The 12843-nt window shown below is 42.9% G+C and overlaps 1 protein-coding gene across 4 annotated transcripts in view; it reads left to right on the forward strand.

Annotated features, from left to right (window-relative positions):
* Positions 1 to 12843, forward strand: part of shdb (Src homology 2 domain containing transforming protein D, b) — a 24912-nt gene that overhangs the window by 7697 nt on the left and 4372 nt on the right. For 3 of the 4 annotated variants that reach the window (XM_014333150.2, XM_005920835.3, XM_014333149.2), the window contains exons 4-6: positions 1310 to 1531; positions 10838 to 10915; positions 11669 to 11843. In XM_014333150.2, coding sequence (XP_014188636.1) covers positions 1310 to 1531; positions 10838 to 10915; positions 11669 to 11843 — 475 coding nt within the window. The remainder of the gene's footprint in view (positions 1 to 1309; positions 1532 to 10837; positions 10916 to 11668; positions 11844 to 12843) is intronic. The other variant, XM_005920834.3, reaches the window with a different exon arrangement.

Here is a 12843-nt window from a genome sequence, read left to right on the forward strand (position 1 = left end):
CTGTCGTCATTCCCTTCTATCTCCAGTGTCTGTCACTCTGTCAAATTGCTGTTTTCTTACTCCCGCCACCCCACCCCCACCCCCTGCTTGTGTTTTTCTCCATCGTGTTTTCTGTGAATTTATCATTTTATTTCCTTCATGTCGGTTTTTATCTCCCGACCTTCATCTTTTCCATCTCCAGGCTGCCACGGCACCACGGGTTCCCAGCGCAGGTAGAGCAGCATACAGCCCCGCTGTGCTTCTGTCTCAATGACTTAACATCAAACACTGACAGACCCCAATCCTCCCTCCGCCCTTCCTTGCCTTTCTCTCGCGTCCTCCTCTTGTTTCCTCATTGCTTCCCTTTCCCCTTCCTTTTCCTACGGCTCCACCACATCCTCTCCTCCTCTTTCCCTCGCTTCTCTGCCTTGCTCCTTCTCTTTCACGATTTGCCCTCCACCCTCATCTCCATTACCTCTGGGTCTTTCCCGAGGGGCCCACCACTTGGTCACCATGGTGATTACAAGACCGCCCAATAACTGTATCTTGCTGTGTGAAGGTTAAAGTTTTTCTCTGCCTTTCGAAAGCAAACCTTTCCATCTACTCTTCCTTACAAAACAACCAGATGTGTGCACAGAAATGTCTGCTCTTCTATTTTTTCCTCTCATTTTCACTACTAACACTACTTTGTTTTTTTTTAAAGCGGGCACATTTCTGAGGTCTACATATAAAAAGCCATTGCTGATTGGTATTGCTGCAGCATAGAGGCTCTCACTGATGCATTTGGAAATCAGATTTTCACCTCTTGGTTGCATCAATAACCTTAAAGCCTTTTATCTCATGGCCACGTTTGACTCCACATAACAGTTGCAGGTGCCAAGTAGCATTTGTTGGTTGAAAACCCGCAGAGAAGGTAATGAAAATGTTAACAGGGAATTGCGGATGCTGTGTTGAGCTGTGCAAGATTGCTGCTGGGATTCAGGTTGGACAAGAGGAGGGGTGGTGGGCTGTCTACTGTGTTGCTGCTCAGCATCTACCCCAAGGCATCATTAAGCCCCCCCATATGAGATTCTGAGCTCACAGCAAGCTGTGCAAACATAATTTGTCTCTTTCTCCTAATTCTAGTCGAGGCAGAGCTCAACAGGCTTCGTTTCAATTTTTTAGCTCGGAATAATATTAGCATAGGGGAACGTCATCTGTGTCAGATAACATTTTGTAATGTTATCTGTTTTCTTTCAGACTGGTTAAACGCGATGCAACAGACATATTTTTGCATGTATATGTTCGTGGCGATGTATGAACTTGTGTTCTTTTGGATCTGACGTGACAGAGCTGCAGCGTAACCCAGGAGGAGGACAGGCGCGTGGAGGGCTGCAGCTCTATGACACCCCCTATGAAGACATCCGAGGCCAGTGTCTGGGTTTGGTGTATGGAGAAGCTCAAGAAGAGGGCAAGGAGAGCAGCAGGCTGCCGCAAGATGACGAGAGACCGGCTGATGAATATGACCAACCCTGGGAATGGAAAAAGGACAACATCTCTAAAGCTTTTGCAGGTAGTTAGAAAACTAACTGTAGTGCTTTTTTAAACCTTTGTCAATATTTTCCAGATTATAGGTTATTTAATGCATTTCCCACAAAATGTAAGCAATGGAGACTCTGAACTGCGCTTTGTTTTATAGTTATACTGCCTAATTAGGTAGAAGAAGCGGTGAATTACACCATTTCCCTTCAGTCAGTGTTAAGAGAAACAGATGAAAGTTTTCCTTTTTCATGTCACACAAAACAGGACATGATTCACTTCAGCGGCGCTGCTCACTGCTGATAATGTCCTGTTTAATTTAAATGAGGGTGTTGCCTGGATAGAGCATGCAGGACGCATGATGCCCACTCACTCACTATAATTTTACTGGACAATTACACGTGTTATTCTCACACGGGGGCATTTGAACATTTGCATTCTCGTCGGCACTCCATCAGGTAATATATATAGAAAGGTTTGGGGTTGCAGTGAATGTGTGAAACTGCTTTAGTCAATGCAGTCTCACATAATAACAGGTTATTTGCAAAGAAAAGTGCCCACATATTGGCAGTTCTCTATTCTGTTAAAAGTACCTCGGAGTAAACCTGTGAATGCCTATCAGAGAGTTCTTGAAACCAGATGGTGTGATGTTAGTCTGATCCATGAGGAATGTTTAGTTTTTCAAATTTAGTTTTAGCTTTTTAAAAAAAATTCTGTAGAATATGTCAAGATGGTTAAAATCAGGATTAAAATGTTCTGTTTTTAAAGGTCAGAGCACTCCTAGGAGCACACAGACAACCCCTACTGCTGATACTACATGGCGAAATAATCGTCTAACTCTCTTGACCTTTAATATAGTTATTACACCCCCTCAACCCCACCCAGTCATTACATCTCCAACCCTTTTTCCCAGGAAATAGCGAGGGCTCTGACTTTCACTCTCATTTCAAATGACGAAAAGCCTCTCTTTTAATGTTTAAATGCTTTCTGGTGAATATTGATTTCTTGCTGTCACACATGTGGCTGACCGTGGACTTAATCTATGAAGTGATCATTAAAACCAATAATGGTTTCTTCTGTGTCCGTATGGGGGGAAAAGGAATAGTTGTCAAGAAGAGACGGATAAAGATCAACATTGTCATATTAGCTACAGTATGTCTTTAAAAATTGACATAGCGTGTCATTTTTTCCTATTTGTTAAAGCTGTGTAGTTCATGTCTCACATCTCGTTATGTTCCATATAAGGAGTCAAGTTGGAGGGAAAGAATGAGCTGGGAATGAAAGAGACCGAGGGGTAAAGAGAAACACAGTAGGACTGATAGATGATTTAGGAGTGGATCAGTGCAAGGCATTGCCAGGCCAAGCCAGTCTAATTGAGCTGCATCTCCAAGTCACCAAGGTCAAGGTGATGGGATAATAAATCAACTTGCCTTGTCCTCACTCCCCTCCAATACCACTCTCCTCCCTTCTCTTTCCCTGGTGTGTATGCCCACCACCCCATCCCCCTCTTCTCAGTTAATTACATGCCTACATGTGCGTGACTGATCTAGTGCTAATAGGAGAGTCATGGTCAGTACACCATTGTCAGACACATACACACTTTCAGAATCATATCCATGCACACTGTGTTCATGCCCAAATCGCACTACGCAGAGGAGCAGTGAAGAGACACGGTAACCTATTTGAGAGTGATTTCAAAGAGGTGCATGGCAGTTCATTTAAAAGCTAATATCACCTTTCACCTACTTAGCATTTATTCCTGCTTTATCTGTCATTTACTTCCTCTTCAGCTTTTCTTCCTGTTGCCACATACACCGTGCACTCCTGCAGAGGAGCGCTTACAGCACCATTAGAGAACGCAGTGGAGGAAAACGCTTGTGCAGCTCGAGTCGTCTGACCCCTTGTTTTTTCCATTTGGAGTCAGCACTCTGAGCTGGCGTGCTGTCTGTCTGAGCACACCAAAGCACTGAAGTGTAAACACACAAACAGTATTTTCCATTCTCACTTTAATCCATATTCCCAGGCCCTCTCAGCGTTGCTAGGCATGGCCCACTTGCAAGGATGGGGAGAGATGGGGAGGTCAGAGAAATAGAGGGATGTAAAGAAGGGGAAAAAATGACACGAGAACTAGGTAAGAGAGTAAGAAAAATCCAAAGAGAGATGAAAACGGAGAGAATGCTAGCTGGAGCGTAATAGAAAGGGACATCCAAGGTTATGGTATGTTTGGTGGCAGCTCACTGGATGTTTTTTGGAGTCCCAGTGCCTCTGCGGGGAGGGGCGGTGAGGGGTATTAATGGTCGGGAGCTATGGCGAGGTGTGGAGGAAGGAGAGTCAGGGCCATTGTAGCGGGGTGCAATCAGTCATCCACTAACGCAGGCTCACACATACACAGCAGCCGTGACAGGGCTGTCCCCTCAGCCCTTCGTCCCTGCGGATGTGACATACTCACTCAGATAACCTGCTGAAGGGGGCAGCGGGGAGGGGGATGCTATCTGCCAGCATCCCTACATCATCACCCACTCACATGCACAAATACACACACACACACACAAAATAGAGTTTCTACTAGGTTTCCCAGCTCTGATTATCACCATGCACCTAATTCAAGGGTGTTGCGTGCTGTTGGCACAGATGAGTGTGTGGCTGTGGGGGAGTTGGGAGGATTGCTGTTGCATATTGTGTGTGGATCTGTCTGCACTGCATTCATGCGAAAGCTTCTCTGATTGTGATTTTCACAGCTTATCCGTGGTTACATGTAATCACATGGATGAATATTGAACGCTGTAGCTGTATTTCATATATTATCAGAAATAAGCTTGCCTCCAAAGCATTGTACTTATTTTCTGTTGGTTGCCAGGTCCATATCAGCCAGTGCTGTGAGGTTGAGCCTGTCAGTGCCCGAGGAGTCGGACATGACGGGCCTCTCTCAGCCCAGCGGGTTTTAATTGCAGCGTTAGAAAGCTGTCACTAGTTACTACCATCCAGCTCAAATTACAGCAGTCATTAATTCCTGGAAGTTAATAGACGGTCCAGCAGTGAGAGATTGGCCTTGCAGCCATTCAGCATTATTAGTGAGCTAATGAAAGGCACAGTCTTATTAGTTCTCCGATGGCCACACTTAATGAACAGATGAGTGGGCGTATAAGGTATTTCATGTTTTTGTATTTTATAGTCCACGACAATAGCTTTGAGCCATGTGATGCCAGTGATGGCTGTGTGAAGTCTGAAAGAGTGGGCACATGATGAGAGAGGCACAAATCAGCTGGAAATCTGGAAAAGGGAAGCTGAATGAATAACATTGCCACCCCTAGTGATTACTATTATGGTGCCATTGAGCAAAGCACTTATCCTCCACTTGTTCCTGTGCAGCTGCTCATTAGGCACCACCAAAGGACTGCACCTCCCCATACACAGAAGCTGCTCATTATGAATATTTTGCATCCTAAAAGCAAGGTGGTGGTGAATTCAGGGCTTATTTGGGTCTAGCTTCAGAATAAGTCTTGCAGCATAAAAATACATTAAAGTGAAATAGTTATGAATCTATAGTGCATTTTTCTTTTTAAATACAGTGCATTAAATATACATAAATTAGCTTATTTCAGGCTAAAAAGAAGGTGAAATTTCCACTTCTGTTGCAGTAGGGATTTTGCAACCTGTGCAAGTATAGCACTGGTAAATGCACCATAGTTTAAAAACCCTGCATTGTGGCAAGGTATTACTCACCAGAGCAGCAGATTCATACCGGTGACTTTTATGTTTGACTTTTGATGGCTCTTCTTCCATTTCCATTGTGCAATTAGCAGTTTTGTTTTTTCAGTCAAATGTTTTGATAACTAGGTGATTGCTGTGAATTTTGGTTTATCTTTCACATTTCCCAAACTGTTTTGATGATTCGTTAACTTTTCATACATCATCAGGTCAGAATTTTGATATGCTTTGGTTTGTGTTTTATGTGCAGCGATGGATTACTCTAGCAGTATTATTTCTGTAAGCATGTTAGCATGGTGCTGCTAGGATTTAGCTCTTAGTACTGATGCATTTAAATAGTAGGTTGTGCTAGCGGAGAATGGCTTGATAGGACATGTTGTCTAACTTCAGTAAAAAGTGAAAACATGTCTAGCTCCACATGCTGAGTAAAGTTTGAGAAACTAGTTACATTAAAACAGTGGGAGTGGGAGATGAAACGTTGTTTATCCTCCTAAGACCTGAACTCTTTCATGACATGCATTTTTAATTTGTCTTTGCGATTTGGGCTGATTGGGACCTGATAAATATAAAAACAAAGAATTACCAGATTTTTTTCTTTTTTACCAGATTTTTGTTTCTGAGAAAAATGAGATGAACATGTGAGGACATTCGTTTTAAATTTTGATAGAACATTGGCAGCATAATGTCCTCGTAAGTGGACATCAGGCCCTTATAGAGCAAAATTTAGTATTTTGGTCTAGACAACCCAAAATGTGATGCCCACATATTTGGACACCGGGTCCTAGGAGGTTAAAGATAAAGATAACAGTGTGCGTGATTCTAGCTGAATATTTAACTATTCTTCTTGGCAGAAATGGTAGAGTTCATTTAAATTGGCTGGTTTCCTGGTACGGACCATGCTTTGAAAAATAATCCACAATTTTTTAATAGGGTTCAGGTTGGGGCTTTGGGAAGGTCTGTCTGGATTGTTTATGTTAGCCTACTTTATTCATTAAAAAATGTTTGTTTGGTATCATTTTACTATTGGAACACACAGTTATGTCCAAGCCCCAGAACATGATGGTACCACCACCATGCATGATTGTTATTACAGTGCTTTTAGGTTTGAAAGCTTCTACTTTACTACTGCAAACATTTTGTTATTGTAGACAAATAGCTCTGTTTTTTTTTCTCATTTAATCATAAAACTTTCCTCCAGAAGCCTTTTGGCTTGAATATGTGAGTAGCTGCAAATTTAAGTTAAGCTAGGGGGTGTCCGTCTTAGGGCAGGGCCTTTTTCTTGGTCAGTACTTTCTCAGTCCATGGTGATGTGCAACAGACGTCAGTGTGGACAGTGACCGCGGGTGTTCCAACACTTTCCAGTTCATCAGGGTTGAACCTTGGTGGTTTCTGGTGTGTTGCTAAACATCCTAACCGATCCTAGAAATCTCATCTTAAAATTTTCCTTCTTAGATCTTCACTGAGTTCCTTGAACTTTGCCATTGTTCTGAGCATTGGCCAATCCAATGAGCCCTCACAAGCATATCCTGCTTAAGAGAAACTACCAGTTGTAGTCAATGATGATGTTATTAATGATGTTAATAAGCCATGGCCTTGTCAAGGTAAACATTGTAGAACCAGTATAACTTGTTAACAGATTTAAGTGATTGTGTTTGTGTATATTTGAGCCCGTATGTATACTTTTGAACATGTGTGGATTAGGAAAAGAATTAGCTCAAACCTGTGCATCCAGTCCTCGTTTTTCAAATGTAAATGTGTATGAAAACTTTTGATCACAGCTGTATGACCTTTTATCTGCAGGCAATTGCTTTGCAGGTTGTCCAAGAAAATATACAGATGAATAGTTCAAATCCTTCTCTTAACTAAATGGCACCGTAAGCCAGATGCTGAAGGGCGGTTTAAAGTGTTCATGATTACCAAAGTAGATGCTTTTTTGTGCAAAGCTTGCAAAGACACCATGACAAATGGGGTGTGCGTATAGGCTTTATCTTGATGCATGTACTCTGACAAGGCAAGGTTCCCAGGGCTACCCTGAACATGCGCGTGTGTGTCTGCATGTTTGTTTGTGTGTGTGTCTATACAGTAACCTGTGTGTGTGTGTGTGTGTGTGTGTGAGGGGAAAAAAGGAAACAGCAAATGAGATTTCCATTTCTGGATTGATGCTGCTCTCTGTATCTCTAAGCAGGCCCTGGGGGCATCTGACCAGTCTCTTCATCAATTTACTCACACAATAGACTCTGCCCGCCTTCCGTCTTTCCCTTTTCCCTCCTTCAGCCTAAACCTTGACTGGCATTAATGAAAAGACATTTCTTTTGTGTCTCTTCTTCACTGGCCTGTACGAGAGATAACAGAAGTAGAGTAGGGCAAGAAAAGAGACGATCAAGGTAGCCTGAAAAGAAAGACAATGTCCCAGTTAAAGGGGGAAACGGGTGAAGGAGTAGTGATGAAGAAGGAGGAATGCTCAGCATGGAGAAAAAAAAGACGGAGAGCACTATAAATCCAGAGGGACATGGATATAATGTAGGTCTGTAAAATGAAGAAAGAAACGATGGGTAAGGAGTTGTTATAGAAAGGGAACTTGTTTGAATATACATTTTTCTGGTATAAGGTGATAATTATAAATCTTACTGGCGTCTTTGTGTCCAGCAGAAGGTCTTTGTGTGTAGAGACACGCTGTGATGCCAGAGGTATTTGGAAAAACAGCTGTCTTCATTACTGGACCTAATGATGCTGTTATATTGTCTTTGTCTGCTCTCCCTTAATTATGAGGACACAGAAAACAGCTGGTGCACTTGAAAAGTTACTTATCCATCACATGAGGAGATGTGTCCTCTGTGCAACACGCAGAGTCAAACCTACTCTCATTTCCCTCCCCCTCAGATCATTTCTGGTAATTGTCAGCAGGTATTTTTGGCAACAGGAGATCTTGGCAGGCCACAAATGGCTGTTACCTGCTTCATTATCTGGGTTAAAAATGGATAAAAAAACCAGTCTTTTTTTTTTTTTTTTCTTTTTTGCATAGACATTACTTACTTTACAAATGAAAAAGATTGCCTTTGTTTATTGATGTGGGCGCGCATTTATCTGTAAACCATTATTCTCATTGTTTTGTATTGATGAACTTTCTGTGGATGACAGACCCACAGGTTCCATTAGGAGTGAATGGAAAACAGATGTTCCCTGGTAGTAAATCAGTGACATGCTGTGAGTGTGTGAATTTGAATAAGTGTGTGTGTGTCTGTGTGTGTGTGCGTGCTTGGGATTCAGTCTTTTGTTATTAAATGGAGGAGCTCTGTGGTTTGTGCTGTAATGCTTCTGCTCAGTCTTTTCCAGAAGAGAAATGCATTTGGATCGCAAAGATAACCTGTTTTTTCTAAGATGTCCATCAGAGCTCTTGTATTACAGCCCTTCAATAAATTAAGTGAGTCTCATATCGTGTCCTCATGAAGTGTTTGATGCTCTACCACAAAATACCACCTTTGATATACGGGTGCAGCCCTCCCTGTTACAGATGGGCTGTTGTAGTCTTTGTAGCATGTGTGCAAAGGTCACAGCACAAGTTACACAGTCACAAAATCTGTCTTCTGTCTGACAGTTTCAGTTACTTTCTGAGCAGTTATTATTTAATAACGTGAATGTAACCTGATATTTAAGGAGCAGTAAGGGTTCTCAGACTGTTGTTGCTGCTGATTCAGTCGAACATGTTTGCTATCACAGCAACAGGGCTTTATTTTCCCCCAGTACTTTTCACGCCCGACATAAATAATGCCCCCCCCTGCCCCCCCAATATTAGTAAGTCAGTGCTAACTTTTTGCAGATTTCCCAGCATCTTACTTGTCTGGAGTTCATATTTGTCTGACTACGATTATTTCGCCAGTTTTTGAAGGTTTCGTACTCTCAGGCTTCTTCTTGATGATATTCAAGGCTAGTGCAGTAACATGAGCTGTCTAAATAGAAGTTGTGCGATCAATAAATAAATTAAGTAAAACACCTTGAAACCAGTGCGTTGTTAAAAATATTCAGTTAAAGATGAGTCGTTTTTCTATTAAGTAAAGCAAAAATCTACAAATGATGTGAGACGGGATAAACAGCTGAACCACTTCACAGTCTTTCAAGAATTATTTAATTTTTAAGTCAGTTTTTTGATGAGCGAGCGCAACTAAGATTCAAGAATACCAGACAAACAATAGGAGTAAAAATGAGGAAGCTTGATGGACTTTTCTCCTCCTGTAAGACGCCACTAGCTGAGGTTATCTCTAACTCAGATGGCTGAGCACATTTTTGATCTCTAATAAATTGTCTCAGCTGTCTCCAATTTCTCTTTCTTTCTTCTTGTTACCCTTCACTTGCTTTTGTGTGCTTCTGATGTTAAACCTTCCTCTCGTTCCACACATCCCTCTCAGTTTTACTTGAGAATTAGAGGTGTGAAATGTGATGTGGAGGTGAGCTGACAGGCAGCAGAGTGTTGCAGTGGCGGTGTTTTCGGGGTTTCGGGTTAAATGTGTGCGTGTGGACCTGTGTTTGCGTGCGTGTCTCCCATTGAGGGTGCCAGGCCACACTTTAATCCTGGCTTGAGCAGAGGTGCGGCCCGCTCCAGATGGGGCCATTGTACTGCGCCATGCATCAATAATTCACCGAGAGCCAGAGAAAGTGGCGGAGTATGTCTGCCTGTTCAATAATTAACCAGGGAGGGAGAGAGGCATGTATGTACAGCCCGGGTCTCTTTCCAAACGCCCATTCAAATGGCCTTTGATGTCGTGGGCCTAGGGGGTCTTTGGATTTGTCGGCTCATTAAGATGTCACCCCTCTTTCCCTTTTATTTGTTTTGTAATCCGTTTTTGCGGTGAGCAGGAGCTGAATGCACAGTGTGAAGCTGGAAAGATGCATAATGTACGTGTGTCTCCTTGTGTGTCTGTGTGTGTAAGGCTGCGGTAATGACTGTTACATTAGATGGTCGCCTGCCATGGTATGTAATGAGCTATTTTCAGATCTGCCTCGGAGTGCACCTTCAATAGCTTTTTCGCTGTAGGTACGACGGTAAATGGAGCATGTTTCGTCCCCACGCGTCACAGTTTCTCTGTCACGCTGCGCTGTGGGTTGTCTTGCATATGAAATCCTTGTTTTCATTACATCTAATGCTAAGGGACAGTTTCTTAAAATGAACTTAGAGATAAATAACCCACGCCTGACATCTCCTGCTCTCTCTGTTTCATTTTCTTTGCTTTCTTTAGTCTTCTCTTCCACAATAAATGACTTTAAATATTGGCTGTGAAACACTACGCTATGTTTGTTCACGTGTGTGGAGAAAGAGGAGAGAGAAGGTACAGTATATCACTTCTCCCCTTCTGCCTAGGTTTAGTTAACTGCGCTGAATGGCACTACATATCTCTCATTTGACACGTCTTCTCTCCTACTCTCAGCTTCCTCTTTTTTCTTTCTTTCTTTTTTCTTTGTCACGTCGACTTCTCACTTCTCTTCACTCTAAAATCTTGCACCCAAGTTCACTTTCACTCCTTAATCATCACCATTTTCCTCACTTGTCTGTTTTTTCATGCTTAACTTTGCTTAAACCCATCTGTTGTTTTCTCACTCCTTTTTCTCTTGCCTCCTCCCTGCTCCCGCCTTTTATTAGAAATGAGGGAGTTGGCGGAGTTGCCTTGGCCTGCCCCTGTGGGTCAGCTGGAGGAGGAGCACCCCACCAAAGAACAAGGTGACCTCTCACCCTGAACACCAACAGCCCCCTTCCCCTACTTTCCTTCTTCAACCCAAGCACTGAAACATGCAGTCGCCCTGACCTATATGACCCAAGCTGTTGTCCTGCATCTGCTCTGCCTCTGAGCCTCCAGCGGCCTGCATCTGCAGCACCTGCGTCTGTCCCTGCCTGTTGTAACTGTTGGATGTGGTGTTGGGGGATGTAAGCACTCCCTTCTTACCGCATTCCCCTCGTGCATCAACCATGCATGAAAAGCTCCCCATAAACGAGGATGTCGGCTGTGTTCATGTCAGGGTACTTAGTAGTGCTGTGGTGCACTTAATGTTTAATTACAAGTTCACTAAGTTCAATTTCACAAAATTCAGGCAGAAAAGGGGTAAATAACACTTCAGTCTCTGTAATTTGCTCCAAAGTAGTATCGAGTAATCTGCATTGTCTACTGCAAACAAAGACATGTGCGAGAAGGAAGCAGAGAAGACGCTAAATTCCTGCATCCCGCTGCCCCCCTAATCTTACAAACCCACCGATCGTGGTAATTGTGATAATACTGCTGATAGTTTTGTCACTGTTGGACCCCGACGTGCTGTCCTGTAGTGTGACCCACCCATGAGAGGTCTATGCCGCATGCGCAGCTTTGCAGTAGCCCGATGTCTGATGTTTACCCTAGTCTGGCTGAGAGGCTTAATCCCTTTTGATAATATTGCTGTGTAAATAACATGACTCACTCTTTCTGTCCCCGCCTGCCAACAGTGCAGTTTGATAATACAGAGTGGGATCGCTCCTCATCGCCAACAGAGCGGTTGCGTCCCCTGGGGCCCAGATCCAGTCCGCTGGCGGGAGGGGGAATGAAGTTTCGAATGCCCCACGAAGGCCTCACAATGGTGGGGGAGAGAGTGGACCCTACTCTGCCTCTGGAAAAGCAGGTGTATGTATGCATGCTGTCTTTTTTGAAACCCATAGAAAGTCAGCATCATCAGTTTCTGTTTATCAGTATGGGCCATACTAGTCAGGTTTTAATCAGATTAAGAGGCCTGCATGCTTTGATGTTCAGTTACTTCTGACAGGAAATGACTGAGTGCCCTAGATGCTGTCACTTCATTTACATTCACTGTAACACAGGATAAAGACATTTCTACAGGCATCAAACTGTACGGGCAATGCAGTGAATGATTCAGTGTTCAAACACAGATCACTCCAAGTACATTGAAGAGTTGGATGTTCAGATGTAGAATCAAACCAGGTGCTTCATAACGCAGATTCATGTGTTGTAAATTAACAAGAAAAGTCTACAAACATATATGCTTTGCTGCTATGCGCATACCTAAGGCATCCCTATAAAAGTGGTTTTGAAACTGGGGGATTGTAGGTCCCACGAAAAAAAAATAAAATAAAAAAAGCCAAAGCTTGTCTGATTGCACTGCTTTGATCTATTAAGGGCTCGGGCACATTAAAGTGAAACGATTATGTGTTTCGGCTAAGCAGCACTCATCAGACCTTACAGGACTGAGTAAGGTTAGAACGAGAGCTAATTAAGTCAGAACATTAAAAACACACATTTACTTTAGTCTTAATTTCAGACATCATTGGTGTAATTTATGTGCTGTTTCTGCGCACATTAAGGGTCGTTTTACTAATGAAATCCAAGCACACACACCCCTTAAGCACAGATACACATTCAAACACACATGCAACACTCTGGGTTGCTCTCACAAGCCTGAACCTTTGTACACATTCACATGAGGATGGTGTTGATTATTACGCTCCATTACTCCCTGATGATCTCTTAGAGGCTGTTTTGAGCTTTGTGGTTTCCTCTGCGAGAAAACAGCATCTCTGTCAGTCTGTAACATACAGCACCCCTTGCTCAGACATCTCCTAATAAAAGCTCATCGTTATAGAAATGGATATTGCAATATCCTTTTTTT

Source organism: Haplochromis burtoni, unplaced genomic scaffold, assembly GCF_018398535.1.
Source record: "Haplochromis burtoni strain Fernald_Lab_line unplaced genomic scaffold, NCSU_Asbu1 Contig_42, whole genome shotgun sequence".
NCBI classification, from domain to species: domain Eukaryota; kingdom Metazoa; phylum Chordata; class Actinopteri; order Cichliformes; family Cichlidae; genus Haplochromis; species Haplochromis burtoni.